This window comes from Saccopteryx leptura, chromosome 2 (genome assembly GCF_036850995.1).
Source record: "Saccopteryx leptura isolate mSacLep1 chromosome 2, mSacLep1_pri_phased_curated, whole genome shotgun sequence".
NCBI lineage: Eukaryota > Metazoa > Chordata > Mammalia > Chiroptera > Emballonuridae > Saccopteryx > Saccopteryx leptura.
The window spans coordinates 369,199,284-369,225,768 of NC_089504.1; the positions used below are offsets into that span (position 1 = coordinate 369,199,284).

Genomic DNA, 26,485 nt, shown 5'->3' on the forward strand with positions numbered 1-26,485 from the left:
CATCACGTCAGAGATTCCAGAAGGGCAGGCCCCTGCTGAACCCCTCGTGGGTGGGTTCAGATGTTTATTCATTATCTCACTCATTCAGCAGATACTTCCTGAAGGCTCGTGTGCGCAAGGTCAGTGTAAGGCATCAGTCATGAACCTCTTAGGGGTCCTGACCGGATGATTCTTAGTCATAAAAGCCCAGAAGACATTGTAGGGGTTCAAAATGTCCCCACAACATGTGCTACTCTGCTGTGTGTGTGTTACTCTGAGCTAAAGGCAACGGAGACCATGTAGGCTCAAGAGAAACTTCTACTTCTTCTTAACTACTTGCCAGAATTTAAATTAGAGGTCTTGCTTACAATAAGACATGATTGGAAATTACATTTTTGACCCATTTGTGTGAAAGGGCGACGTGCTAATTCCTGAACCGCGCTTCCTTGTCCTGCACTGGCCTTCGGTCTGCAGCCCCACGCACCTGACCTTGGCCCCTCTCTCATGGATGTGCAGCTTCTGTATGTATGCATGCAGTTAAGTTTGTTTTCTCTTGTTAATTTGACACAACTCGATTTGATTATTCAACCAGCCAAAAAGAACCAGAGGAGGGAAGTGGGGATGCTTCCCTTCCTCCAGACATAAATAACGGTGATAAATGGTGGCGAGTGTTGGGACCACAGGCACGTAGAGATGAAGTGATAACCGATTTCAGAGGAGAGAGAATGTTTCCACTGGATGGACGAGGAGCGCTTTATGAAGGAGGCGATCAGCCTGAGAAGGGAGTGGGGGAGCTCTCGGGGAGGAAGAGCTGCAGCTGTGCTCACTGATGGGGCACTGCGCCTTAGCCAGCTGTTCCAGTTCTAGCCATTTTCTCAGATCGCCAGTAGAGGGCACAGTTGCCTAACAAACCCAGCGTCCTGGGCAGGGCTGGGCATCTAGGGAAGGAGAGAAAAGGTGCCACGTTCCTCTACCAGTGGGGGGCAGGCGTGCGCAATGAGCAGCGCCCCTTCATGGCCTTCGTCTCACATGTGCCTCAGGAGATCTCAGATAGCCCAGGTGAGACCGTGGCTCCAAAGCTGACCCAACCTCCTCTTACCCAGTCCGTGTGTGCAGGTGTGTGTGAGCACTTGTATGTGCATGTGTCGTATGTCAGGGCTCTGGAGTACCTGTCTCAGTTACTGCGTGACACAGCCTACTAGTGAGTCTACTTAAAGTCCAGCAGGGCTTCCTGTCTGTCTTTTATTCACCCGGAAGTCTTCCCTGCGTGATGCCCACCTAGCAGTGAACAGGGAGTGGAGGAGAGGCTAGTTCAGTCGCTGGTGCAGCCAACTTCCTGTCTGGGTGGGCAGTGAAGCAAGAGGCAAAGGGGTACAAGCCCTTGTGCCCCCTCCCCAATTCTTGGAGTAAAGGCCAGGGGTTAGGTGGCAGGAAACAGAAGCAAAAGAGGCAGAGACAGGGACCTGAGGACAGGTAAAATTATGCTGGGAACAAAACAAAAAATCACTGCAAACATAATTACTGTTTATTAACCACCTTAATTAAACTGGATTTGCATCTCTATGAGTAGCTCTCAGCCAAGGGGAAAAAAGCTACTAGAGACACTTAGGTGACTTTTTGAGTTTAAAATGCAAATGGCTTGGAGCTGCGTGAGGCAGATGTGGGGGACCCTCAAGACTGGGACTTCCACACTCAGCTGCCTTTCCGAGAGGGCTGAGACCTCAGCACCAGGAGGGTGCTTTGGCCAAAAGGTGGGAGGGCTGGGTGTTCCGGGAACTGGATGGGGCTCTGTTCACTGCTGCACTGGAAGGGGTGAAACCATACCTCTCCCCTTCACTTTCCAGGAGCGAGGGGTCCCCTGGGGGTTCTCAGGCAGATGCATCTGTGTTAAAGGACTTCTTCAAAGGAGCCAAAATCAGAACAGAGCTGGATGGGGTTGCGGGAGTCACAGCACAGCAGTGACACGGCTCATCTTGCCTTCCTGAGGGCCCGGGAGCACGCCAAAGCAGCCATCTCTGTGCCCTCGGCCCCCCAAAGAGCAATGGCCAGCAGTACCCCCCGCCTGGACCCCCATCATTCTAGATTCCTTCAGAATGTCAGATCCTTCAGCCTAGTCCATGCCCCTTTGCAAAGGGCTGCACCATTCTCCCGTCTGTTCTTCAGGTGCCCAGGTAGGCTGGCAGGCTTCTCTCCTTGGGCCATGCAATCTACCACCCTGCCTCAGGCGAGAGAGAAACAAACAGCTTCCTTGCTCCACTCCCTTCCCTTAGGCATTCTCTTCCTGGTAACCCAGGGGAGGGTAGTTGGAGGCAAAAAGGGCAAAGGAAAGCCAGACTCTGGAGGGTTAAATCCTGGGCAGATGCCAGGGCCCAGGCTGGGGTGTCCCATTCCAAGGGAAATGTCCTCCAAGATGTGCGTTCCTGCCTCAAGAAACCACTTTAAATCTCTGATGGAAAACAATTCCTGACTGTCTAAAGCGACAATGGAATGTCAGTCCCTCCTTCATTCACCTCGGTCACCCCAGGAACAAGGATATGCTGTTGAGATCTTTGGGTTTGGGGACCCTGAAGGCCATGCGTGAGTCCGAGGGTCCCCAGACTGGCTGGTTCTGGGGCAGGTGGACTAGAGCCAGCTGTAGCCATGGGCCAGTACGGTCTAGCACCCTCCCAGCGGGGTGGCCGAGATTTCACCAGGGCCTGGTGCTTGAGCTGAGTGTCAGACACCAGAGCGACAGGAAAAGGCTGCAGCCTGTGTTGCCATGGATATATGGACGCACGATAAGATGCTGTTATTTTTAGCCCTGCAGTGCCAATTTATTGGTGGCGTCCTAGGGACACACGGGAAAGGCAGGAAGACTCCTGAGTCAGTTCTGCCCAGGTGGTCTGTGAACACTCAGGGGTCTGAGTAGGTAATGCTCCCCTGGGGCGGCCATGCCCATGAGGAGGGGAGAGGGAAGGAAGTGGATGAAGGGAGCTGGCTATGGGGATGCAGAAGGAGGTGGCTAAGGGGCAGCCTGCTGGTGAGATTCCTAGGAAAGGGGAGCAAAGATGAGGCTTTCAGGAGGTGGCTTCCTGGGTCGAGATGAAGCCGGCTGGGCACATTTTAGAACTCAGCAGCCCCTCCCTCGGGCCCGGGCAGACTGTGGGCAGCAGGACCTGCAAAGGGCCACCGTCATGACAGACACGAGGCGAGGCACCCGAAGCCCAGCGGGGCAGGAAGCTCAGGAGTGGCACCCAGGCCCTTCCTCAGGTCAGAACTGGGCCCTGACATAGGCTTGACAAGGTGCACATCACTGTTATGGACCCATAGTTGGAGGTGATGGTAAGGGCCAGAACTAATGACAGTCTCTTGGGTTATTGCCTGGGACCAAGCTCAGTGTTTCTCACCCCTTCAAACAAGCACCTTGGGTTCCTGACCATGGCCCAGGCACTCATCACAGCAGAGACATCAAATTTCTGTCCTGGTGCCACAACCATCTTGGGTCTGACCTGAGCTGGGTCCCAGCTTCTCCATGACCTTCTACATCCCATCAGCCAGGCCCGGTCTCAGCCCATCCCCTACATGCTTCAGGTGACTGTCATCTAGTAGCTCACACTGTATTCTTGGAGAGATGAAAAGACACTCCTGCTGCAATGATTTTATTATATATGATAAGACACCTTCTCTCCCCTAATGGGACCCCTGAACACTTGGTCTTGTGGGCATTGTGACAGGTGTTCCTAGTTGAGTGACTCTAGTGCAATGGGAAGAAGTTGATCAGGAGTCCAGAGATTTCTCCTTAAATTCCTGCCAGGGCCAAGGTCAAGTTTAAAGGGTAGGTATGGCTTTGGCTGCCCAGTGACCCTCTGACTCCTATTTCCTGGCCAGGATAAATTCATCAGCTACCACTCTTAGTGCTGAGAGCCCTTAGAAGATATGGAAGAAGACAGGTGACCAGAAACCACCCAGGCCCTTCCTCAGGTCAGAACGGGGCCCTGACATAGACTTGACAAGGTGCACATCACTGTCATGGACCCATAGTTGGAGGTGATGGTAAGGGCCAGAACTGATGACAGCCTCTTGGGTTATTGCCTGGGACCAAGCTGCCTTGGGTCCCTCTCCTCTCCCTCCCTTCCGCCACCTGCCCTGGCAGGAGTGGGGGGTCTTACCATTGACAGTCAGGGTCACCTCTCGTTCCCCGGCCCCCACCCGGGGCACCACCGCTCTGCACACATACTTCCCAGCATCCTCCTGGCGGACGGCTTTGAGGGTCAGGGTCTTTTCATTGCTCAGGACCTGGGAGAATCAGGGAAAACCAGACACAGAGAGTGGGGGTGGGCTCTCTCTAGAGGGAGTCTGAAAGACAGGCCTGGTGGAAAGTGACATGTCTCCAGCATCTCAGTAAGAACTAGGGCTGGGAAGGGGACACATTTATCACACAGCATCCACCGTGGGAGAGCCTGCGACACAGCGGGAGGACTCTGCGTCTGCTGCAGCCCTGGGGGTCAGAGCATGGGGAGGAGCAGTGTGGAGGAGGGGGGACTCCCTGGCTGCACCCTGAAGCGTTCTCATACAGGGAGGGGCTGTCTACCCACCTGTACTAGGCTGGCCACAGGTGAAATGAACCTACTTTTTTGAGTGTCCCCAGACCTGTCTTTTCTGAGTCATTTTTCAGTATCCCTTTGGGGTGTGGTTTGGGGTGAAGAAAAACAAACAGACCATGGCACTGGCTAGCTCGGAGCTGGAATCCTGGCTCCAGCGGTGACTCCCGTGTGGCGGTGGACAGTCATGTATCATCTCTGATGCCCCCCGTCCTTTACAGTCGGGCAGTGAGCTCACAAGGCCGTGCAGCGTCTGGCACAGAGCTGGCCGCACAGAGGCTGCTTTTCTCCTGCCTCCCCCTCCCTTCCTGCCCAGTGCTCTCACTGGTCCTCCTGAGACAAACTCTTGTGCACACTGAAGAACACACATGCTTTAAAAGGGGGACACAGAAGAGAGCAAGGCTTAACCCCAAAGCCACTATATGGGAAAAGTTGAAAAGCCTTCCTAGTGACTTTTCACTCCCAGAGTACTGGTGACCGCCCTCTTTTCTTGTTAGGTTCAGGACAGGAAAATCCGCAGTGGCGGTGTGTGCTCAGGGCCGGGGAGGTACATGTGGGTCCTTGGGGTCCCCTCTGCTCTTTCTGGAGCCCTTCTTCCTTTAGCTCACTGGAGTGACAGAGGCCCCGGAAGGCAGCTGTCCAGGGCCCACGGTTCCCCTGGCCCCTGCCTGAGACACTCCAAGGTCTGAGCACTGGACTCACCACGCCGGAGCCCCGTTTCATCCAGACAATGGTCAGGGACGGGTTTCCGGTCCACGCGCAGCTGAAGATGGCATCAGAGCCCAGATCCACGAGCAGGGACTGGGGTTCCGTTGTCATCCGGGGCCCAACTGTGACGGGTGGAAGGACAAGACAGGCCTCTGGTGGGCTGGGAGCTCTGGGGTCTCTGCTCTGGCTCCCTTTCCCCACTCCGGTGCCTGTGCCACCTCTGTCCCCTCCAGCACACTCCCTGACATTTCAGTCCTCTGCCCGTCTGGGCCTTGGGTCAGGACAAGGAAGAGACCTCTCCGGCTGAGCCCAGGTTCCGTTGGGCCTGCGGGGAGCCGGCAGCACCAGCCCTGGGAACAAGGTCCTCTGGCCCCCTCTGTGCCAGGACGCCCTCAGGGCTCTCCCCCCCTTTCCTCCAGCCTGGTCCCAGGAGGCCCCCTCACCCAGAGCTACCGTCCTTCTTGGGCCTAGGTAGAGGCAGACTTAACGGCGGGTGCACCCAGGCGCTCACCCTGGGCCCTGACTTCTGAAGGGCCCCCCAAAATCCCAGTTTTACACTTTTTTCTAATGACACCAAGTTTGGTTTCATATGGGCAATTTTAACATTAACAGTACATAATATTTTTTATTTATTTAAAAATATGGTTAACATGTGTTTTTATTTTCCCTCTCTCTCTCTTTTTTTAAGGGGCCCAATATTTTCTTCTGCGCCCAGGACCTCAACCGACCTTAATCCGCCTCTGGGCACTTCCAACCTTTTCTCAACACCACCTGTTTCCCGCATTCCTGCTCAGAGATTAATGGAGGCTCTCCCGCCAGAGCCTCCTGCAGACCAAGCCTGGTCCCCAGAGGGAGTATAATAATGAAGGGAGGGTGAGCGGAGAGCTGCTTTCAGGGAGCAAAAGAGTGAAGTCTGGGGTCAAGAGCCTGGTTTAGTCCCTTAATGTAGAAGGGGGCACAGCACTCTGTGTTGAGGCTGTCGAGGGAGAGGGGAGGGTCGAGTGTAAAGAAAGTGTGAAAAAGTGCTTTTAAAACTATCAAGGGCAGCTGGACGCATGGTGGCACAGTGTATAAAGCAATGACCAGAAATGCTGAGGTTGCCGGTTTGAAACCCTGGGCTTGCCCGGTCAAGGCACATAGGAGAAGCAACTACTACGAGTTGACACTTCCTGTTCCTTCCTTCCCTTTTTCTTTCTCCTCTCTCTAAAATCAATAAATAAAATCTTTTAAAACTGTAAAGGGCAGTAGATGAGCAAATGTTTATTGCTGTGAGTACACCCAGCTAGGTGGCCATCGGCTGGGTGGCCTCTGCCAGGCCACCAGGGAGGAGGGGGACGTCCGTGAGCCCTGAGTGGGAGGGGCAGGCTGGGTGGACAGGCAGTGGATGTGCTCAGGGCCTGGTCTCATTCTGTCACTTCCTTACTGTGTGACCTTGGCCTCTGCCCCTCCATCTGGGTAAAGGGCACATTACTGCCTTCCTGTGCTGTTACAAGGGTCAGCACACGAGGAGGTTCTTTGCAAAGGGCACAGCACCATGAGCCTGTGAGGCACTGTCATGTTGTGTGCAGTGACCAGCAGGGGTTCCCCTGGCCCTGAGCCAAGACACCCCAGTGCCTACTCTCCCAGGGAGGCCCCCACACAGCAGCACTCACAGTAGACGTCGACCGTGCGGCTGATGTTGGTGCTGCCCAAGGCGTTGGTCACCTCGCAGGAGACGGGCTCGGAGAAGTATGTGTAGTCCACCGTGGTTCGGTACACTTCTCCTGAGGCTTCCTTGATGGTCTGGCCCCGCTTGGCCCACCTGCAATACAGCCCCAAAGGCTGCTGTGGCCTCTGATGGCAAGGACATCCCTCCGGCCTGGGAGGGACTTTTCTCTGGGAGCTGGACGCGTCTGTCCCACAGAAAAAGGAGCCTGGCCTGGGCCAGTGTGGGGAAGCCCACTGCGGGGTCCCTGCAGGGAAACCTCCACACGGGTTACTTTCAGGGCTGGGAAGCCGTTGGTGATGGAGGTGGTGGGCTTCGGTCTCAGGGTCACCAGGTGTTCAGTGGCTCTGGACAAGTAGATATTCTGGAAGGAGGTGGGTTGACTGTTCAGTTGGTCAGCCCATCCGGTTAGCTAGGCGATGGTAACACAGCTGTCAGTCCTCAGGCAGCTTGGTCCTCCTGCTCTGAACTGCCAGGGACCCTGTCCTGAGCCATGTTGGAGAAGGAGGAGGTGAAGCTTGTGATCTTAGAGGCCAAGGTCTAATGGCATGTGTCCACACATGCATGTGTGCCTGCACACACACACACACACACACACACACAGAACGACATGTGCCCACACACATGTGCATGCCTGCACACACACACAGAATGATATGTCTCCACACCTACATGTGTGTTTGCATGTACACACACAGAACGATACATATCCACACATGCATGTGCCCGCACAATGCACATGCACACACAGAATACACACATCCACACACATGTGCACGCCTGCACTTACACACGCAGGATGACATGTCCACATGTGTGTGCGTGCCTATGCACATGGACACAAAAATGATATGTATCCACACATGTGTGCATGCCTGCACGCACACACATGCAGAGGTGATGCTCCAGGGAGCTTGGTTCTCAGATGAGGTGAGAAGCTGATGGAGAGGAGTTAGCGGGTGTGTGTGTATGTGAGTGTGTGTAGGTGTTCCTGATTGCCCTCCCACTCAGCGGGTTCTTAGCGCTGCGGTACCGACTCTGTCCCCAGATAGCTCCCCTCACAGTTGGCCTTCTCTTCCTTTCACCCACCCCCAGAGATGGCACTTTCTCCTTTTTCTGTCCACTTCCCACCCTCCCACCTGGCTTTGCTCCTCTGAGGCCGGGCTCCACCCGCCCTGGTTTGGTCAGGGAGTCAGGAAGAGGCTGTGCTGGCTTCTTTCACCAGCCAGGTGACCAGGCCAGCAGAGCCGACAGACAGGAGAGACCAGAAGGCCTCGGGCCTGTCTTGGTCCTGGCCCTGGGACAAAGGTCACTGCACTGGACCAGTGTGGGCAGCTGCTAGTGGGGGCAGGCAGTGCGGGCAGCCCCACGGTGAGTGGGAGCGCGCCTGTGCTGCTGAGGCTGCTCCTGACAGGTCTCCACGGAGAGGGCTCGGAGCTTCCCTGGTTTTATCCCATTTGGACAACACTCACTTTTTAAAAGCACAATACTTGCAGCTCTTTGTGTTTACCGTGCTGGAGAAGTTCTCTGGTCCCCACAATCGTTACCCTGTGACCATGGCTTCCTCCACTTCCTCTCACTCTCGAAGCCTTCCCGGAGCCAGAGCCTTGAGGCCGGTCTCTGCCCTCCCTCCATCAGTTCCCTGCCCGTCCATCCAGCGAGACCGCCCTCTCTACGCGTCACAAATAGCTCCCGGGCTGGCACCATGTGGTTATTATTGTGAATTAATATCGGGTAATTATTAAGAACACGATTAATAATAACAATTACAGTTTAACAACAGAGCAAAGCATGCTCCCTAAGAGCTTGAGGAGCTTCCCAACAAACTATTATGAGTTATTCATGAATCACTTCAATTTCTAACCTTAATTTAATGACCAGATTTAATCACCTCGGCCCCTGCCAGAGGCAAATGAATTCAGTCCCAGAGACACAGTTGGGGATTGGTGTGTCCAACCCCCACTGCTTCCACCCTGCTGAGGGGAGAGGGTCACAGGGAGGATGCCAGGAAGCCTGCTGGGCTGGAGGGGGCCGGGCCAGCCCCTCTTGCTCTGCCCAGGCTGCTGCTCCTGGTTGCTGGCGGAGCAGCTCTGGGACTGTGGGTGGGCTCGGGCTCAGGCAAGCTGGTTCTGATGGGCAGTCCTCTTCCATCACTGGAGGGGCTCTTGGAGAAGAAGGGGTTTTCTCCTCACTGCCGGGGTCCCTCACAGTGTAAGTTGTGGAGAGTAAAGCTGTACATCTTCTCTCTGAGGCGTTCAGGAGAACGCGAGGGCTTCCAAACAAGCCTGGAACCCAGAGAGAGAGCTGGGGGACTAAACGTTTGTGCCCCAGCAGTGCTGTCTGAGCCTGGCCATCCGTGCAGGGTCTTCCCTCAGCCCCCCAGGCCTGTCCCTCCCTTAGAGGGAGAGGGAGGAGCAGGAGGCCTTCTTAGACTGTCCTTTCCCCGGGGTCACAGCAAGAGTCGGCAGTGGCGCTGACTCTTTGGGGGACACCCGGAGAGTCTCCTGGTCACATCTCACTCAGCCAATCTTCTTCTTCCCCATCTTTACTCTCCTCCCACACCAATAATCCTTCTTGTAGGACCCCTTCCGGAACCTCACCGCTCCTTCAAGCAGCTGGCCACAGGGGCAAGGCTAAACCGGAGGGCAGAACCACTGCCCTCAGCTCCTCTCTCTCCTCCTCTGTTCTTTGGCTTAGCTAGCTTCCTCCTGCTTCTCTCTGCTCTTGTCCCCTCCTCCTCCACCTCCTACCTGCTTCCCGCCTCTCCCAGCCCCTCAGAACGGGTTGATAAGCCTTTCTCAATCAATGAGACCCGAGCAAATGCAATAGGATGAATTATTTGCATCACAGAATCAGAGGCCCGGTGTGTCACAACCCACTGGCTGTCCTCAAGTAGCCCCAAGTTTCATGTTGGGCAGCAGTCCTGTCCGTGTACCTGCAGGGGCTCTGAGGGAGCCTCAGAGGAGAAGCAGGTGGGGAGATGTAGTTCATGCTGCACTGGGCCTGTCCTCACCCAGGCTCCTGGTCCCGAGGGGTGGCCACCGTGACAGCTGAGCCCGGCTGGCTGTGCTCCCATGCCTACCCATGCCCCTTTCTGGGAGCTGGCACAGAGGAGGGCATATCTCTAATTTCCAAGATCACAGCCTTTATGTAAATCAGGGAGGAAGCAACAGAGAGGAATGGGAGAAAAGACGCAAGATCCCTGTTGTCTTGTCATAGTCAGCTGGGAAAAATCAGTGTGCTGTGTGATGAGATTTGCTTAAGGCTTTCCTCTTGGATCCCAACAAGACGTCTAGAATGACCTGCTGGGTGAGACCTCACTGAAGTCAAGGGGCTGAGAGGCTGTGGGTGGGGGCAGGTGCTCCCACCTCCTCTCTCCACAGCCTGGACGGAGCCCGATCCATTCTGAAGCATTCTCAGGACCTCTGGCTAATCAGAAGGCCAGGGGAGGTGACAAGTAAGGACAAGAGCCCACCTGCGGGAGCCTACCTCTCCCACCTGACACTGCTCCTCTGTGTGAGGGGCAGCCTGTGACTGACCTGCAGGATTGGATGGGGATTGTGCTGGCCCACAGGGGACCCAGCGCCCAGGAAAACCTGCGTGGTCTCTGCTTGTTTGTTTGCTTGCTCACTTGTTAACTTTTTAGAGGGAAATAAAAAGAAACCTTGAAATTATAGACAAGTTGTAAGAACAGTGCGATCAGCTGCCCTTTCCCCTTCCTTAGACTCAGCAGCTGCTGCTGCCTTGCCACGTCTGCTTCCTGACTCTCGCCCGGCCCACACACTCACACCTCATTACCACCGTCATCACTGATGTCTGCTCTTTTGACAGGGGTAACCCTGGGACTCAGGCCTACAGCCCGCTTTCTTGGGTGTTTGTTCGCCCTGTGTTGGTTGGAGGGCAGGCGTGGAGTGGGGAACAAGGCTGGGCACCGAAACGCGGTCCTGCCCTCTGCCCAGCATCCATAACGAGGTCCTCAGGTGACCGAGCGCCTGGCAGTGCAGAGAAATGGAAGGTGGAAGTTGTCAGCTCTGGTGTCCGGGGTCCAATAGGCATTCCTGGGATACTGTGAGGGTCACTGTGGGCTGTGTCTGCCCCACGGTCTGTGGGCATGAAGAGCTGCCAGTGAAACTGGCATTAGGGGTATCTTCTGTGCATGTGGTTTAAGGATCGTGAGCAGAGAGCAGACAAGACAGCAGCCGGCCTTGTCGAGGGCAGCTGGGCCGGGCAGGTGCGGGGTCCAGAGCAAAGGTCTCTCTGGTGCTTCCTTCTGCACCTTTGGTAATTTCCAGACAGATGCTAGGGCCCAGCTAAACAAGACCTGCTCCTGGACTCCAGGGACCCCCTAGCCGTGTGAACAGCTAAATCGGACAGGACAGATGGAGTTTCATTCTATTTAAAAATATCTTCAAAGATAAAGATTCCTGTCTCTCCTGGTTTCTGGTTCCCATGTTGTTTCATTATCTGCACTGCAGGGGGCGCTGCCTTATGTCCAGCCTGAACCTCTTGCTGCCTCTTTAGCTCATTACCTCTGATTCTGTCTCTGGGGCTGCACAGCCTCTCTGTCTTCCCTGTCCTCCACCCAATCTGGCCAGCATACGTCCTACTCTGAGGCCATTAGCATTGCTGGGATCCTCCATCAGGTGGGAAGGGACAGGGTGGAGTCAGGGCCATGGTGAGATCCATTAGGTGGTGCGGCCCGAGTCTGCCTTTGAGCGCCTCTCTGTCTCTGGATATCACATGTGGTGAAGGTGCATGGCACGAAGGGGCCCAGAGGAGCCACTCTGAGCATTTATCCAGCCAGTCAGCCGTGTTCAGAAGAGCCAGTACATGCCACACACTGTGTTCCGTGCTGAGAGCCATATGTGACTCAAATTACAGTTCTTGCCTCCAAGAAGCTCAGTCAACAGGGAAAGATAAGCATGTAAGAAATAGTGCTGCTTTATCAGTGTTGTGAGCGAGGGAAGAACAAGGAACACGTGCGTGAATGCCCACTGGACAGGGCCAGCTGTCCCAGAAATCTCACCCTACCCAGGTGGACAGTCTGGTGACACAAGACTAAAAACCAGGCCCTGGCCGGGTGGCTCAGTGGATAGAACATTTCCCCAGCACACTGAGGTCGCAAGTTTGATCCCCGGTCAGGCCACATATAAGAAGCAACCAGTGAGTGCATAACCAAATGGAACAACTAAGTGGAACAATGAGTTGATACTTCTCTCCCCTTCCCCATCTCAAATCAATGGAAAAACTAATAAAAAAAAAAGAAAGAAAGAAAAGAAAAGACTACATTCCAGATGCTGATCTCACTGGTTCTCCTGGTTGTCTTAACTTTTCTCCTGAGCATCTCTCCCTCTTGTCAGAAATACGGGTCCAACAGCTATTCAGACGGGAGGAGTGATGCCTCCGGTCCAGTGGAGCGGGAGTGTGCATGTGCATGAAGGAGAGGAGTTCCGCTGGCCGGGGTGGAGGGGAGGAGGCAGGAGGCAAGGCCCCCCCCCCCCCGGCCAGGCTGGATGGGGTGGTGGGAACAGAGAAGGATCGGGCACCTACAGGGAACCAAGCATGTGCTGGATGCCCAGGACCACACGTGGCAGACCGTCTGACCGGCCGGGATGTGGAGGGCCAGTGGCCAGGCTGTGCCTCCTCAGCAGTGGCTCTTACCTATACTGGGTGACAGCTGGGTTGGCCTTGGCAGAGCAGTAGAATGTGACAACGTTGTCTTCCAGCACCGGCTGTGGTTCCACTGACAGGTTGACAAGCGGGGGGTCTGCAGAGAGAAAAAATTCCCTTGTAGATGGGGAGCTGTGTCCACGGTTTTGGGAAAGAATGAGACAGGAAGACTCAGGAAGATCCCTCATGATCCTGGGGACCCTCAGAGCAGCCACCACTCCATTGGTCCCTAGAAAATTGGGGGCTTCACCAGGGGCTCCCCCACTACCCAGAGGTGCCCGCTTCAGGCAGTTCAGATGGGGGTTTCAGGGCGCCCGCTGTGATTCAAAGATGGTGTTTAAATCAACAGCCAGCTGGGAAGTATGGCAGCCTGGCCCCAGGATCACACTGCCTGTCTTCCAGCATTTAGAAAGAACAAAACACTTCAGAAAGGGGAAGGGATGGAGGGGTACAGGGGACATGCGGGGAGAGTGTGGACACTAAGACCCATTTAAATACAAACTGCCTGTCTTTGAAATGTCTGTCTCATAGCTCTTTGTGTAAAGGTTCTGGTGCGTCCATTAACTTGAAAGTGGCATTTACAGCCTTTCATCAGCCTAATCATCGCTCCTGCGTTCTGACTGGTGTCACCCAAGGCTCCACAGGCTGGACTCGTCTTTCTCCTTCAACGTGATGAGAAGCTGTAAAGTGCTAAATGGTGAGAGGCAGAGGAGATAGGGAATTGAGAGAGGGAGAGAGACATGGAACAGAGGCAGAGACATGCAGAAAGACGTGTACAGAAAGGATGGGAGGCATGCAGACAGATAGATGACTACAGAGGGGAGAGACGTGGGGGAGAGATGGGAGGTGGAGAGGGGGAGAGAGGGAGTTTGAGAAGTGTAGAGGAAGAATAAGAAAAAGAAACAGAGAGACACTGAAAAGCAGAGAGCTGGAGAGAGACTGGCATACAGAGAAACATAATCAGGCAAAGATTCCAGACTAAAAGCAAAAAGACCAAGGGAGGCCAAGCAGGCAGAAACAGAAAGTGACAGGGTGTCAGGAGGAGGACCACACACAGTAATGAGCAGAGATGAGACGGGAGACAGCGACACTGAGACACAGAGATGAAGGCCGCGCCGGAGGGATGAGCAGCAGAGACCGAGAGAGAACCAGCTCAGAGAATGGCTTTGAGGCAGCCGGCCCTCCTCAGCTAGGGGAGCTGGCTTGGGACCTTCTCCAAAAGCTGGTGTCATCTATGCTCCTGGCTCTCAGGCCTTGGGCCCCAGGTGTCCATGCTCCAGGGAGGGGCCATGACAGCTAGTGCCCATTACTGTTCCTGTCATGGCCTGGAGGTCTGGCTGGAGTTCAACTCTAGGTGAGCTAAGAGGGCAGCGTGGTGTCCGTAGCCTGGCCTGGACCCTGGCAGCCTCCTCTGGCTGGTCCTCACCCATAAGCAGAGCAAATTGCTGAAAGGTCATGAAAATTTCCTAGGGGTTTGGCCCATTTTTTTCAGAAAAAGAAGTAAAAAAATCCAGTTTCTCAGAGACCATTGAGGACAAATGCTGACCCCTCTGGGTGCATGTGAAGGGGCCTAGGAGGGGGCAGGACTCTAACCTGGCTGGCCTGGGTCCTGCCTGGAAGGACAGTGTGCTCCCGAGCGGCTCAGAGAGTCCTAAGTGCAGCCCCTCGGCTGCAGACCTGCCTAGCTCCCTAGAATTGGTATTATGTGACCACTGGCCTACCTTGGCCTGCTGGTGCTCAAGCTGGGCCAGGCCTCCCTGTCCAGTGCTGAGCCTGGGAGATGGCCCGCAGGCCTGGGGCTGTGCAGGTTTCTGCAGACAGCTTGTTAAGACTTGGCGTCCTGAGCAGCAGGTGGCCGACTGTGTTGGGGCTATGCTTGCACTTTATCCCCCAGTTCCTGACGGGACCACAGGCTTTGGAGCAGCTGTTCCTGGGACAGCTGGCTGGCCTGCCTTTTCCTGGAGAATTACAGGTGACTTCCCTGGAAAGTCACCGGTATTTTAATAATCTCAATCTTAGTTTGTTTTTTTTATAAAGATTTTATTTATTGATTTTGCAGAGAGAGGAGAGGAAGGAGGATGAGAAGAAGTTGCTTTATTCTAGCTGTTCATTGGTTGCTTGTCATAAGTACCTTGACTGGGCAAGGCCAGGGTTTCAAACCGGCAACCACTGTGTTGCAGGTTGGTGCTCTATCTATTGCGCCATCACAGGCCATCACAGGTTCAATCTTAGTTTTAAAAGCATTGTTCAAGTGGTCACAAAGATGAGTGTGACAAGGCCTAGCTGTGAGAGCTCTCCTCCTACCTCCCAGGAGAGCTACGACTTCCCATAACTCTGCAGCCACTCCCGCTGCTGCCCGTCAGGGGGGTACCGGCCCACCCAGCCCAGGTCTGCCAGCTTCAGGGCCAGACTAATCGGGAGTCATAGCCCCCTTTCTACTCAGGGCTAGCCAGCTCTGACGGTGCCACCCCAGGGACACGGAGACCCAGGGAGGAAGCTGCATCTCACAGAGGGCGGAGAAACTTGTTTGGAGGTATAGGCATTTCATAATTGCCGCAGGGACCTGAATACGTGGCTGGCTCCTGTCTGTGCATTAGGAAGTCAGCACTAGCCGGTGGCGTGGAGTGCCTGCGTCCAGCCAGCTCTTGAATGAGGAGGTGATGGCGCCAGTTCGACAGAATTTAGAAACCCAACACAGAAACTGGAGGGCCGTTCCAGGAGGCCCATCCCCACCAGGGTATCCTGTGCAGGTGGTAGGTCTTGGAGAGCAGGGGCATGGAGCACATACCTACCGGGGACCCTCTGCGCTACCTGAAGCCCTCCTCCATCACATACTTGCCAGTCTCAGTTTATCCTGTGGAAAAAGTATCCCGTGCTTCCCCTCCTCTTTGCAATATCCCTGATACCCAATACGGACACTTGCCTTTCCTGCAGCGCCTCCACCTCCAGAGAGCAGCCCAGGAAGCATTCACACTCTCCACCGTGACAGCATCTCCACCCCCCACCCACAGGGCTGCGTCTCTTCCCCAGCCCTCTTCTCCAATGTGCAGGATATGAATTTCCAGGAGTCTACCAGGCTCCAGAGGCATAAATAGTTTATGTCAGATCCAACTATTAAACATGATTTTAATCCCACTTGTGATGTCGGTGCATAGCTTGCAGAGGGCAGTTCTGATGTAGCTGGTGGAACCGAGATCACATGGAACAGATGTTACAGCCGAGAGTCTGTTAGTGGTTCTATCAGCAATGTGCACATAAGTGTGTGTGTGTGTGTTCAAGGGAAGTATTACATGGAGGACGGGTGGGAAAGGAGAGAAATTCCATGACTTAGTGATTTTATAGCACATCCATTTGCAACTTGGCAGCTGGCTGCAGAGTCCAGATGTAGTGAGACTTGGGGGGTGTTAAGCTTTTCCTCCCATTACTCAATCTGGGGGCTTTGTCTTTCATCGGGTAACATATAAAGACCGAGGGAAACAAACAACAAATGTGCTTTTGCTGAGTATGGATGCTTCTTGGTTGACTGAGAAGAGGAGCAGGTTTGCAAAGGCAGCTCTGACCCAGCCCACGGTGTTCATAGCAAACAGCTGGATGCTCACTGAATGAACAAATGAATACATAGAGGTGGAAGGAGGGCGGGGGTGGAGAGAGCCTGTGCTTTGCTTGGTGCACACATACAAACACTTTTGGGAGGGGACAAAAGCATGGTGAGCGACACACCCAGGACTATGCATGCTCACAGCAGCTAGCAGGTGCAAAGTGCTCACCATGTGCTGGGCACTGTGCTAGGAATGTCATCTGAGTGATTTAATTTAACCTTACAGCAACCTTATGAGGTACATTGTATTCAGATGAGGAAACTGAGGCACAAAGGTCAACCTTGGCAAAGCCACGTGCAAACAAGGAAGAATGCCGTGGCCTTCTCCATGACCCTGCACTTCCTCGGGTGGGGTGGACCTATGAAACCAGGTCCCTAGACTCTACGTCTCCACCTGACCTCATTTCTGATGCCTCCTTCCTCATGTGGCTGAGATGTCCTTGGGAAGAAAGCCAGCCAGGGCCCAGAGACCTGGCAAGGCTGGCGTCCTCTGACTCAGACTGTCATCTGTGCATGCTGGTAAATTGATCATCTCATTCGAGTGCATTTAGAGCAATGACTTTTAATAGTTGGTGGGCTGTGGTGTGGTGAGGACTGTGGCTGATAGGAGAGGTTCTCCTGGAGTGACGGAGAATGACCGGGGCAGAAGCATGGTTTCTCCTGGGTCTCCCGCTGGGACCCAGCCGCTGCGGGAGCCGACCAGGTGGTTTCTGTTGTGGGGGTTCTAGCTGGCACCAGTTTCCTGAGCAGGTTGGGAATTTATGGGAAAAGGTGGGAGAAGGTGGGAGGGGTGGGCTGCGTGGGGTCACAGCCGGCAGCTTGGCAGTCGGAAGTTTGGATGTCTGGTGACTCCCGCCCTCCTTCCTCTCAGATTTGGCTTGTGTCTGGAGAGAGCGCTATTCGTGGTCAATCTTAGGGCAAAAGGGGACCTTGAATGTCATTCAGTCCAATTAGACAAGGAACTGGAGTCCCTGGGGTGGAGCGACAAGCTCAGGCCCACGCAGCCCCTGGGTGGCGGGCTTCTCTGGACGCTGGACTAGCTGAGGCCCACAGCACCCTGCTTCCAGTCTGTGGCCAGGCCTGCGCTCCGCGCCGCAGCTGCTGCATGGAACAGCAGATGAGCGTGGAGAGCCAGGGCCTGGGCTGCGGCCAGGGGAGCGAGGCAGCCCTCTCAGGCTGACCCTTGAACTTGCACAACCCTCAGAGTGAGTGCCTCCCTCCCATCACCCTGGTGCTAGGTCTGGCAAGAGGCTGCTGTTCTTGGCTCTCATTGAGTGAGGACTGAAAGAAAACCCCTTGCTTGGCGCGGAGGAGCAGGGGCTATTAGCTGATGAAGACAGGGGAGATAAAGCTGCAAGAACTCAGCTGTGTCTGGTATGCACAGCAAGCCTGTCTGCAGTGACAACCATTTCTTCTGCCCTCTGGAATGTAAACAGTGTCTGCAAGGGCTCTAGACCCTGAGTGGGAACATCTACTCTTAAGGCTCCCAACACGGGTTCAGAAAGCCCTTGGACAGAGGTCCTTGGAAAGCCACGCGGAGGCAGAATTCCAAGCCTTAGATAAACCAGGGCTGTTGGGCAGTGTTTTCAAATGGATTTGATTTAAAATGAGTATAATGATATGGAAGAAATGAATGCCAGCCTGTGGCTCTAGCTGTGACTCTGAGCCTGTGACTAGAGCCGCCGGCAGGCAGTGGGGTTTAAAAGAACAGTTGATGTTCTAGTGCTGATAGTTTAAACCGAACCTGGCCCAGTAGCAAGAGGAAGGCCACTGGAGCGCCTTGCTGAGCCCCCCCTTGTTCTCTGGGGTGCACAGACACTTTAGGGGACCCTTAGGAATCTCCTTTAGGTGACTTTTGGAAGATGATGCTGCTGTAGCTTTAAAGCAACATTGTTGTGAATATTAATTGCAATAACAATACTCGCTGAGGGCCCACCATGCGAAAATGTAGAGAGGGGTCACCAGCATGGGCTCCGTAAAGCTAGACTGCCAACATCTGAAACCTGTGTGGCCTGGACAAGCTCATCAGCCTTGGGGGCCTTGCCTAGACACGGGCCACAGCCATACCTCCTCTAAGCAGTTGTTGTGGATGATACGAGACAATCCATGTGAAGTACGGACTGAATCTTCTTCCTCTTCTGCCCTGAGCGACCCTTCCCTGGGAGGGCTCCTACAGACCCTCTCGGGGGCACGGGGCTACTCACCACGTCTGGAGCCCTGAGGGTCCCTTCAGCTCCCAGCACCTCTGCTGTGGCTTCCCCTCCAAGGGACTGTGGGGGGCCACCTGGTGAGGCCAGCAGGGCCAGGGGCTGACCAGGATATTTACTATGGTGGAAGTTCTACCTTATACAAGTGTAGAAACGAGTCTTAAACATGTCAGTTGCCAAACACCCACGTCTGAGATGATTTTACTTCATGTCACAATAAGGACAAGCTGGCCCTTTGGCTGGTCGCGAATACAAACCTGGGAAGCCCACGACGCTGTCTGACCCAGGCCCTGCCCTCAGATGCCCCGCACAGGGAGCCTGACAGAGCTGGGCTGGGGCTCTGCTGAGCTGGCCGTCCAGGCCCAGGCCCTTCCAATACCTGCGCTCCAGGCAGAGCGGCCGGTACTCACGCTGGATGTCGATGGTGACCGAGGTCTCCTTTCCTCCCGGGACGGCTTTGTTGGTGGCTCGGCACACGATACTCTGCCCATTCTCCACGTCTCCGGGGGAGATGAAGAGGGTACTCACGATGCTCTCACGCTTGCCGTCACGAAGCAGGGTCTGGGGGGTAGGGAGAGAAGGCCTATGTCACTGGCAGGGATGGCCTGAGCTGCTATGGGAGAAGGGAGCCTTGTGCAGGGAAGCAGGGCAGCTCAGGACCCCAGGGTGCCCATCTCTGCTCTGAGCTGGGGACACCTTCAGCTCCCCCAGCTGGTTGAGTGCTGGGCTGCCGAATTAAAAAGGAACTAGGCCTGACCAGGCGGTGGCATAGTGCATAAAGCATCGGACTGGGATGCGGAAGACCCAGGTTCGAGATCCCGAGGTCGCCAGCTTGAGCATGGGCTCATCTGGTTTGAGCAGAAATTCACCAGCTTGGACCCAAGGTCGCTGGCTCCAGCAAGGGGTTACTCGGTCTGCTGAAGGCCCATGGTCAAGGCACATATGAGAAAGCAATCAATGAACAACTAAGGTGTCGCAATGCGCAACGAAAAACTAATGATTGATGCTTCTCATCTCTCCGTTCCTGTCTGTCTGTTCCTATCTATCCCTCTCTCTGACTCTCTCTCTGTCTCTGTAAAAAAAAAATAAAAAAAATAAAATAAAAAGGAACTAGAAAGCGTCCCATCGTGCTTGAAAACCTGTCTGGACTTATAGACCCCGAATTATAAAGGAAACCAGTCTGAGTCTAATGGGAGCCAGGCTGCAGGTGCTATGCAGTAATTGCACCCATCTGCCATCGTGTCCAGGCACCAGTGGGTCTGCAGGAGGCTCTAACGTGTGCGGCAGGCAGTGCTGTTGTCCCACAGATATGACCTTGTCCTGAGGCAGGGACTAGTCTGTAGAAGGGGGTGCAGTTTGGGGCATGGGGCAAGGCCGGGGGTGTGTGTGTGGGGATGCGGGCAGGATCAGGGCACACTACTGTTGTTACTTTAATATAAAGCTGTTCAACTTTTCAAATCACTTCACTTTTTGACCTCATTAGAGCCCTGACCAAGTTACAGGCAATATAGATGCCATTATCTTCCATGTGACAGGTGAAAAAACAGGTAAGATCAAGAGAGGCCATAGAGCGTGACCAAACTTACACTTCCAGGTGGAGGTGAAATGAGCAAGAGTGTCCTGCAGTGGGTTAAGTAGTCCACCTGGAACCTCAGAATGTGACCTTATTTGGAAATAGATTCTTCACAGATCAGCTAAGTAATTAGTGATTTGTTAAGAATCTGGAGACAAGACTATCCTGGATTTAGAATGGGCCCTAAATCCAAGGACTGGTGCTCTTGTAGGAAGAGGAGACACAGAAAACATGGGAAGAAGGCCATATGAAGAGGGAGGCAGAGATTGGAGTGATGCTGCCACCAGCCTAGGGATGCTGGGAACCACAGGAGCTGGAAGAGACCAGGGAGGGTTCTCTCTAAATCCTTTGGAGGGAGCACAGCCCTGTTAGCACTTTGAGTGCAGACTCTCAGCCCCCACCACTGTGAGACAACACATTTCAGTTGTTTCAAACACTAGTTATAGTACTTGTTAGGGCAGCACTAGGAAATTAACACAAGTCCTAAGACCTTTCATCTTCTGTCTTCCGTTCCTTTGTTTCCACAGGACCTTGAGTCTCTCTGCAGCTAGTTCCCCCACTGCTGCTACACCCTCTTCCCTCGCTTGCACTCCCCATCAGTGTGGTGCCCTGGGAGCTGAGCGCGCTAGTGACCCACTGAGGTGGGTGTGTGCTGGGGAGGGATGTTGGGCAGGAGGGCCCCTCCCAAGTCCTTGGAAACTGCTGATTCTGGGAAGGAACTTAACTGTCTCCAGAAGAGGGGTGCCCAATGCAGTCTTATTTTGCTGTGATTAGAACCTGGGAATAGAGTAACAGACTTGACTTTCTCAAAACCTCCCTTAAAATAACAATGACATTATCTTTAATCTCAGCAGACCCTGGAAGGAAGGGAGCAGTATCTCTACTTGGCAGAAGAGAAAACAGAGTTCAAAGTGAATCAGGAACTTGCTGGGCAGGGCTGGGATTTGCACTTGAGAATGATGACCCTCTCACCACAGTTCCCTGACAGCTGGAAGGAGGTTAGTATGATCTCCACTTAAAGGTGGAAACAATTAGAACCATTTGGTAGCCTCCAGGGTCACTGTGCCTGTTAGCTGCATCCTGTAGGCTGCTGGAACCGCTCTGTGGGTCCGCAGCTGGGGCAAAGCTTGTGGCCTCCAGCACTGGACCATGACCCGAGCCTCTGCCTAGGTCAGCACAGCCTGTACAGGCAAAGCTAGATGCTGATATCCCAGAGATCCCGCACCAGGGCGGTCCCCCACACCGTTTCTCCTCAATGCTGGCAAACTGCCTGGGCCTAGGCAGGTGCTGGTGGCCTGAGGTCTTATTGAACATCCTCCCCTGGGACGCCACTGGGTGGTGGCCTTAGTCCTGGGCAGAGGGGTCTTTGGAGAGGGTTTGGGGGAAAGGGATGTGGTCAGTGCCAGCCGGCCACGGGGCAGTCCGGGCAGTGAGTGGGGGCCAGGCTCAGGATCAGGGCGTGGAACTGGACAGAGGCCAGCACAGGGATGTGCACAGCGACAGGCACACAGCTTCAGCCCCCAGCAAACCCTAGTGGGGGGGTGGGGGGAGGCACTGCAGCCACCACAGTAGCACAGTAGCTCGGTGGCTCTCTCTGCAGCAGACCTCCTGCGTCTATAAATAGCAAGGCGATAATAAGAACAATTTCCTGGATGAAAATAAGACCTGGGGTGGGGTGTGTCTATGTGGGGGGAGAAGTGGGGAGGGAGTTCCATGCTATCTCCCGCAAAACTTTACTTTTCCGCTGTGCTAACAAAGGTCATTGACGCTGCATGGAGCCCCTCCACTGATCTGCTATTGGCGGGAGGGGCCATCTGGGTGCCGGTGGGAGGGGAACCCAGAGCCTGCGCTCCTAATTAGGTCCCTGGACGGCCTCCCGCTGTTCCCCCCCTCCAACCCAGGGTGCTCCTCTGCCTCAGAATGATGATTAATGACATATTTACTGTGTCTGGGCGTGTGTTTTTCTGGGAAATAAAAATTCTGGTTCAAGTTGTTTGTTCCACCTAATTAGAGAAAAGGGTGATGTGTTCATTAAACGGGGAGAGGGTGAGGGGAAGGCAGGCTCTCGGCATGGCGCCCATCGGAGGCTCACCCGGCTCCCAGCTCTCTTCCGGCTCTGAGAGCCTGGACGCCAGGCCTGGACAGTGTTCCCAGGAGGGGCCCGGTCTGCCGGCCTGGCCATGGGTGCCCGGGGGAAGAGGGCCGAGGCAGGTCTCTGAGGCAGCCACAGCCGCAGCCGCAGGGCGAAACGCTGGGCGGTGGCGGCTGGGCGCGGTCAGCTCCGGCCTGGCCGGCTTCTCCTGCCCTCGCCTGTCTCCTTCCCTCATCTGTTCCTAATCATCTCACCTCACCTTTCCTGTCCTCCTCTCTCTCCATTCATTCCTCTCTTACAAATCTCCCCTTCATTCAAATGCAAATGAAACTTTGGACTGTGTGGCTTGGAGCCACCAGCCAGGTTGGACATTCTATCATGTGCTGATTCCTGTCACAGCTCCTCTTTGCCATCCCTCCCATCTCCTTCTCTTCACTGAATTTGGCTCCGGGGACACATGGTGGGCCCCAGGCCTGCATCTCCTATTTCAGAAACTGTCATTAGTATCAAATCAGCTTGCTCAGTGAATTATTAATGGTAAGCTTTTGTTTCTGCGGCCACCGCTCCCAAGGCCGGGGGCAGCCCTCCCTCCAGCGTGGTGGCACTAGTGAGCTGCCAGACCCCAGCCAAGTGGGAGAGCAGCTCTAGTGGGTCCACTAGGACCCGCTGGCTGTGTGCTGGTGTGGACTGAGGCGGGGTGGGTCTACGGCGCATGCCCAGGAGTGAGCGCGCCGGAGCAGTAGCCTTCATAGGTGGCCTTCCCCCTGTGCATCCAAGGAGCTTACGGACTGTCACGGTGGCTGTGTGAGGCCTGGGGCTCCGTGCTCAACCCTGTCTGCCTTGGTGCTGCTTCCTGTCTGTGCCCCACTCCTGAGGGCAGGCACCTGGCATTCGGTTGGCAGTGACCCTGGAGGCTGGGCTGCCCAGGGGCAGAATGAACCCAGTCCAGGGCAGGTATCAGTGGCGCTCTGCTCTTTCCAAAGCGCCCCCCAGGGCCTCACCTGGGCAGTGGAGAGCCAATTTGAGCCCACGAGATGGGAGGCGTGGTGGTACCTGCGTGGGGACCCTCGCTGACAGGAAGGGAGTTTGGAGGAAGTGCAGTGTGGGGCCCCAACCCTGGTGTTAGATAGGGATGCGCACTGATATGCAGACAGCCTTGGGAGGCCTTGGGAGAGACCTAATTGCCTGGCAACAAGGCCTCCTTTCTTCCCTTCTTCATGCACCTCCTCTACCTGCTGAGTCTTTTTTTTTAAAATTACATCTGCTTCTTCTTTTCACAGCTGCCTGGAGAATTCAGTAGGGCCGGTTGTCAGGTTGCTTTCATAGGGACGTGAGGGAGGGTGGAGACCTGCCCAGTGCCATTTCCCCATTCCCTGCATCCTCAGGGACCCTCTCCTATGCCCGGGGGCCAGGAGTGATGGTGAGTGGTTGATGCTGCACTGGGTGGAGACAGATAGTGGAATGGGGATGCTGGGGTGACTGGTGGGGAGAGAGTACACAGCAGAGAGGGGCTGGTAGGAGGGGCTAGGCCTCAGTGTGGGGGATGCTATTCCCGAGCTCCTCTTAGCATGAGCCCAATGAGACCCATGGTCTTGGGGGTGGGTGGTCCATAGGACAGGCAGCAACCTGTAGCTGGAAGAGGCAGAGGGGTAAGGCCAGAGGGTAAGGGGCTCAGGGTAAATACATACACGACTGTGCTCAGACCCAGCACTTCTCCAGGGTCAAGGCCATCCCTGGACCTGGCAGCTGCTTGCTAAGTAGCAGATGGAGCAGAACACTGGCTCCCTGGGGAGGTTCTCTCTAGGCTCAGTTCATACTGTCTCCCCTCTTCTCCCACAGCCTGTCCTGCCTCCTCTGAATGATGTCTGATTCTGGTGCAAGGCCCAGAGAGGACGGCCCACATCTGGGTGTCTAGGAGGAGGCCTTGGAGAGGGGCCCTGTGATCGCTGCGATGCTCTGCAGCCAAACAGCGACTGGGAGCCCGGGAAGCCACCCGGCCCGGAGGGCTCTGGGGACAGTGTGATGAAGGCAAGGCACTGCCACCTGTGCTGATGACTCTCCTCCCAGGCAAGGGGCCTCAGCCGTCCTCAGCGACTGTCATCATTCCTACCAGCTCCCTGCCCCCTGCTGGCCACATGGTGAAATAGCAGAAAGAATGTTCCACGAAACCGAGGCTGCTGTGTGAGCTCTGGGGAAAATTGGGGTGCATGAGGCAGGGCTCTGGGAGGAGGGGCCCAATAACATGAGCTGACATTTGTGGAGGCCTGACTCTGTGCTGGGCTCTTTACAGAGTGTTTTCAGTACAAAATTTCCTTTAAGTCTCATAGAAGTCTTTACAGGTGCCTGTGGTGATCATCATGCCATTTTGCCGCTGAGGAAACCGAGGCAGAGAGCTTAAGCTACCGTAATACATGCTGGAACTCAGGTTGGACCCAGGTCTTCAGACCACTGGTCTACTTCACGTAGGAAATGTGGGTGGCAGGGGGCCCTTGTGCGGCTCCAGGAGGGTCAGGCCGTGAGCCGGGCAGCCTTGCTTCTCATGAGCTCACTCTGCTGGGCACTCTTCTCATTCTCACACAACCATCCTGTGAGGGAGGTGCTGTTGTCGCTCCCATTGTATAGATGGGGACACTGAGGCAGAGCAAGGTGAGGTAGCTTGTCCACAGTCACAAAGCCTGGCTTCAAATTGAGGCTGCCCTGCTCCCAGGCCCAGTGGCTGAACTACTCACCATGTGACAGTGCTGGAGGCTTCAGATCAAGGCTGTAAGGGCTGCCAGGCAGGCTCTTTTCCGAGGACCTGAGACCCCCTGTCAGTGTGCTTGTGTGCTCTGCTCTCTCAGCCTCTGTCTCTGTCTCAGTCACTCATGCCCCAGCCCCTCCTCATGGCCTGTCTGGGCCGCTCTGCCTTTGGGGCATCAAGAAGTGCCTGTGTGACACCTTCTCCATGTGCTCCAAGTTACAAGGTCACAGCTGTCAGAGCTGGAAGACACTTATCATCAACGAAATTGTGTCCCTCAGAATTCATATGGTGAAGCCCTGAATCCCCAGTTCCCCAGTGTGGGTATATGTGGAGACAGGGTCTTTAAGAGGATAGACATCGTTGCCTGACCTGTGGTGGCGCAGTGGATGGAGCGTCAACCTGGAAATGCTGAGGTCGCCGGTTCGAAACCCTGGGCTTGCCTGGTCAAGGCACATATGGGAGTTGATGCTTCCAGCTCCTCCCTCCTTCTCTCTCTCCTCTCTCTCTCTCTCTCTCTCTCTCTGTCTCTCTCTCTCCCTCTCTCTCTCCTCTCTAAAATGAATAAATAAAATTTTAAAAAAAATTATTAAAAAAAAAAAAAAAAAAGAAGATAGATATCGTTAACTGAGGTCATAAGGGTGGGGCCCTAATCCAATAGGATTGGTGCTCGTATGAGAAGAGGAAGAGGTATCCGAGATCTCTCTCTCTGGTGCACACAGAGGTAGGACCATGTGAAGACAGGGCATGCAGGTGCCATCTACAATCCAGGAAGAGAAGTCTCACCAGAAACCAACCCTGCTGGCACCTTTCTTGGACTTCCAGCTTCCAGAGCTGGGAGAACATAAATGTCTATTGTTTAATCCACCAGTCTTTGGCGTTTTGTTTCGGCAGCCCTAGCAAACTAATACAGAATATCTGATCCAGCCCCTTTGTTTCACAGGTGAGAATGCTGAGGCCCAGGGAGTGACTCCCCTGGGGTTGCACAGAGCGGGGACCGGAACCCAGGCCCCTCGCTGCTCCGTGTGGTCATTCTGCCGCAGGCTGGGAGGGTGTGAACAGGTTGGGGGGGCAGAGGGTGGAGCACGACCTCCCTGCTCTGGTTTGCAGTAGCACACACGGTGTGAGGCAAGGTGGCAAGGTGGGCCCTGCACAGTTCTGGCAAGGTGACTCTGACCTTTCTCTTCGCCAGGCAGTGAAGTCCCTCGTGGGACACAAACCTTGGCAGAGGCCACACTGGCCTAACTTCAAGGAGGGACTGGACAGATGCCCTGACTGGAAGGAACACCCTTTCCTTCCTTTTTATCCTCAGCCGGAGGATAAACTTCTTGTGTCATATTTTTGTATTTCATAACATGACAGGGTGGCTCCGGCCCAGGACCTAAGTGAGGACTTATCTCTCAATGGGCGGCTTGCCCTTGCAGGAACTTGAGCCCAAGGAAAGGCTTTTGTCCTGGGTTCTGGCACCACACTCTCAGTGGGGACCTTTGTCAGCAGGCCTAGGGTTGGCTCCTTGGTGAGGGGGAGGTCAGCTCTGGACAGGAAGGACACCCCCTCAGAGAAGAGATAGGGTACCTCACATCCTCCACTGATGATAAAGGCTTTGCTTATCTTTCTAAGGACCCTGGCAGAGGGG

General features: G+C 54.7%; 1 protein-coding gene and 1 long non-coding RNA gene across 3 annotated transcripts in view; one reads left to right on the forward strand and one right to left on the reverse strand.

Moving 5' to 3' along the window:
* KIRREL3 (kirre like nephrin family adhesion molecule 3) overlaps positions 1–26,485 on the reverse strand; it is a 546,205-nt gene that overhangs the window by 14,739 nt on the left and 504,981 nt on the right. For both annotated transcript variants that reach the window (XM_066365207.1, XM_066365206.1), the window contains exons 6-10: positions 18,858–19,008; positions 12,634–12,739; positions 6,920–7,068; positions 5,262–5,389; positions 4,128–4,254 (exon numbers count right to left, since the gene is read on the reverse strand). In XM_066365207.1, coding sequence (XP_066221304.1) covers positions 4,128–4,254; positions 5,262–5,389; positions 6,920–7,068; positions 12,634–12,739; positions 18,858–19,008 — 661 coding nt within the window. The remainder of the gene's footprint in view (positions 1–4,127; positions 4,255–5,261; positions 5,390–6,919; positions 7,069–12,633; positions 12,740–18,857; positions 19,009–26,485) is intronic.
* LOC136392714 (uncharacterized) lies at positions 16,725–25,165 on the forward strand. Its single transcript, XR_010748971.1, has 4 exons — positions 16,725–16,759; positions 20,548–20,661; positions 20,875–21,018; positions 23,952–25,165. It is a non-coding gene; the product is annotated as an uncharacterized lncRNA (long non-coding RNA).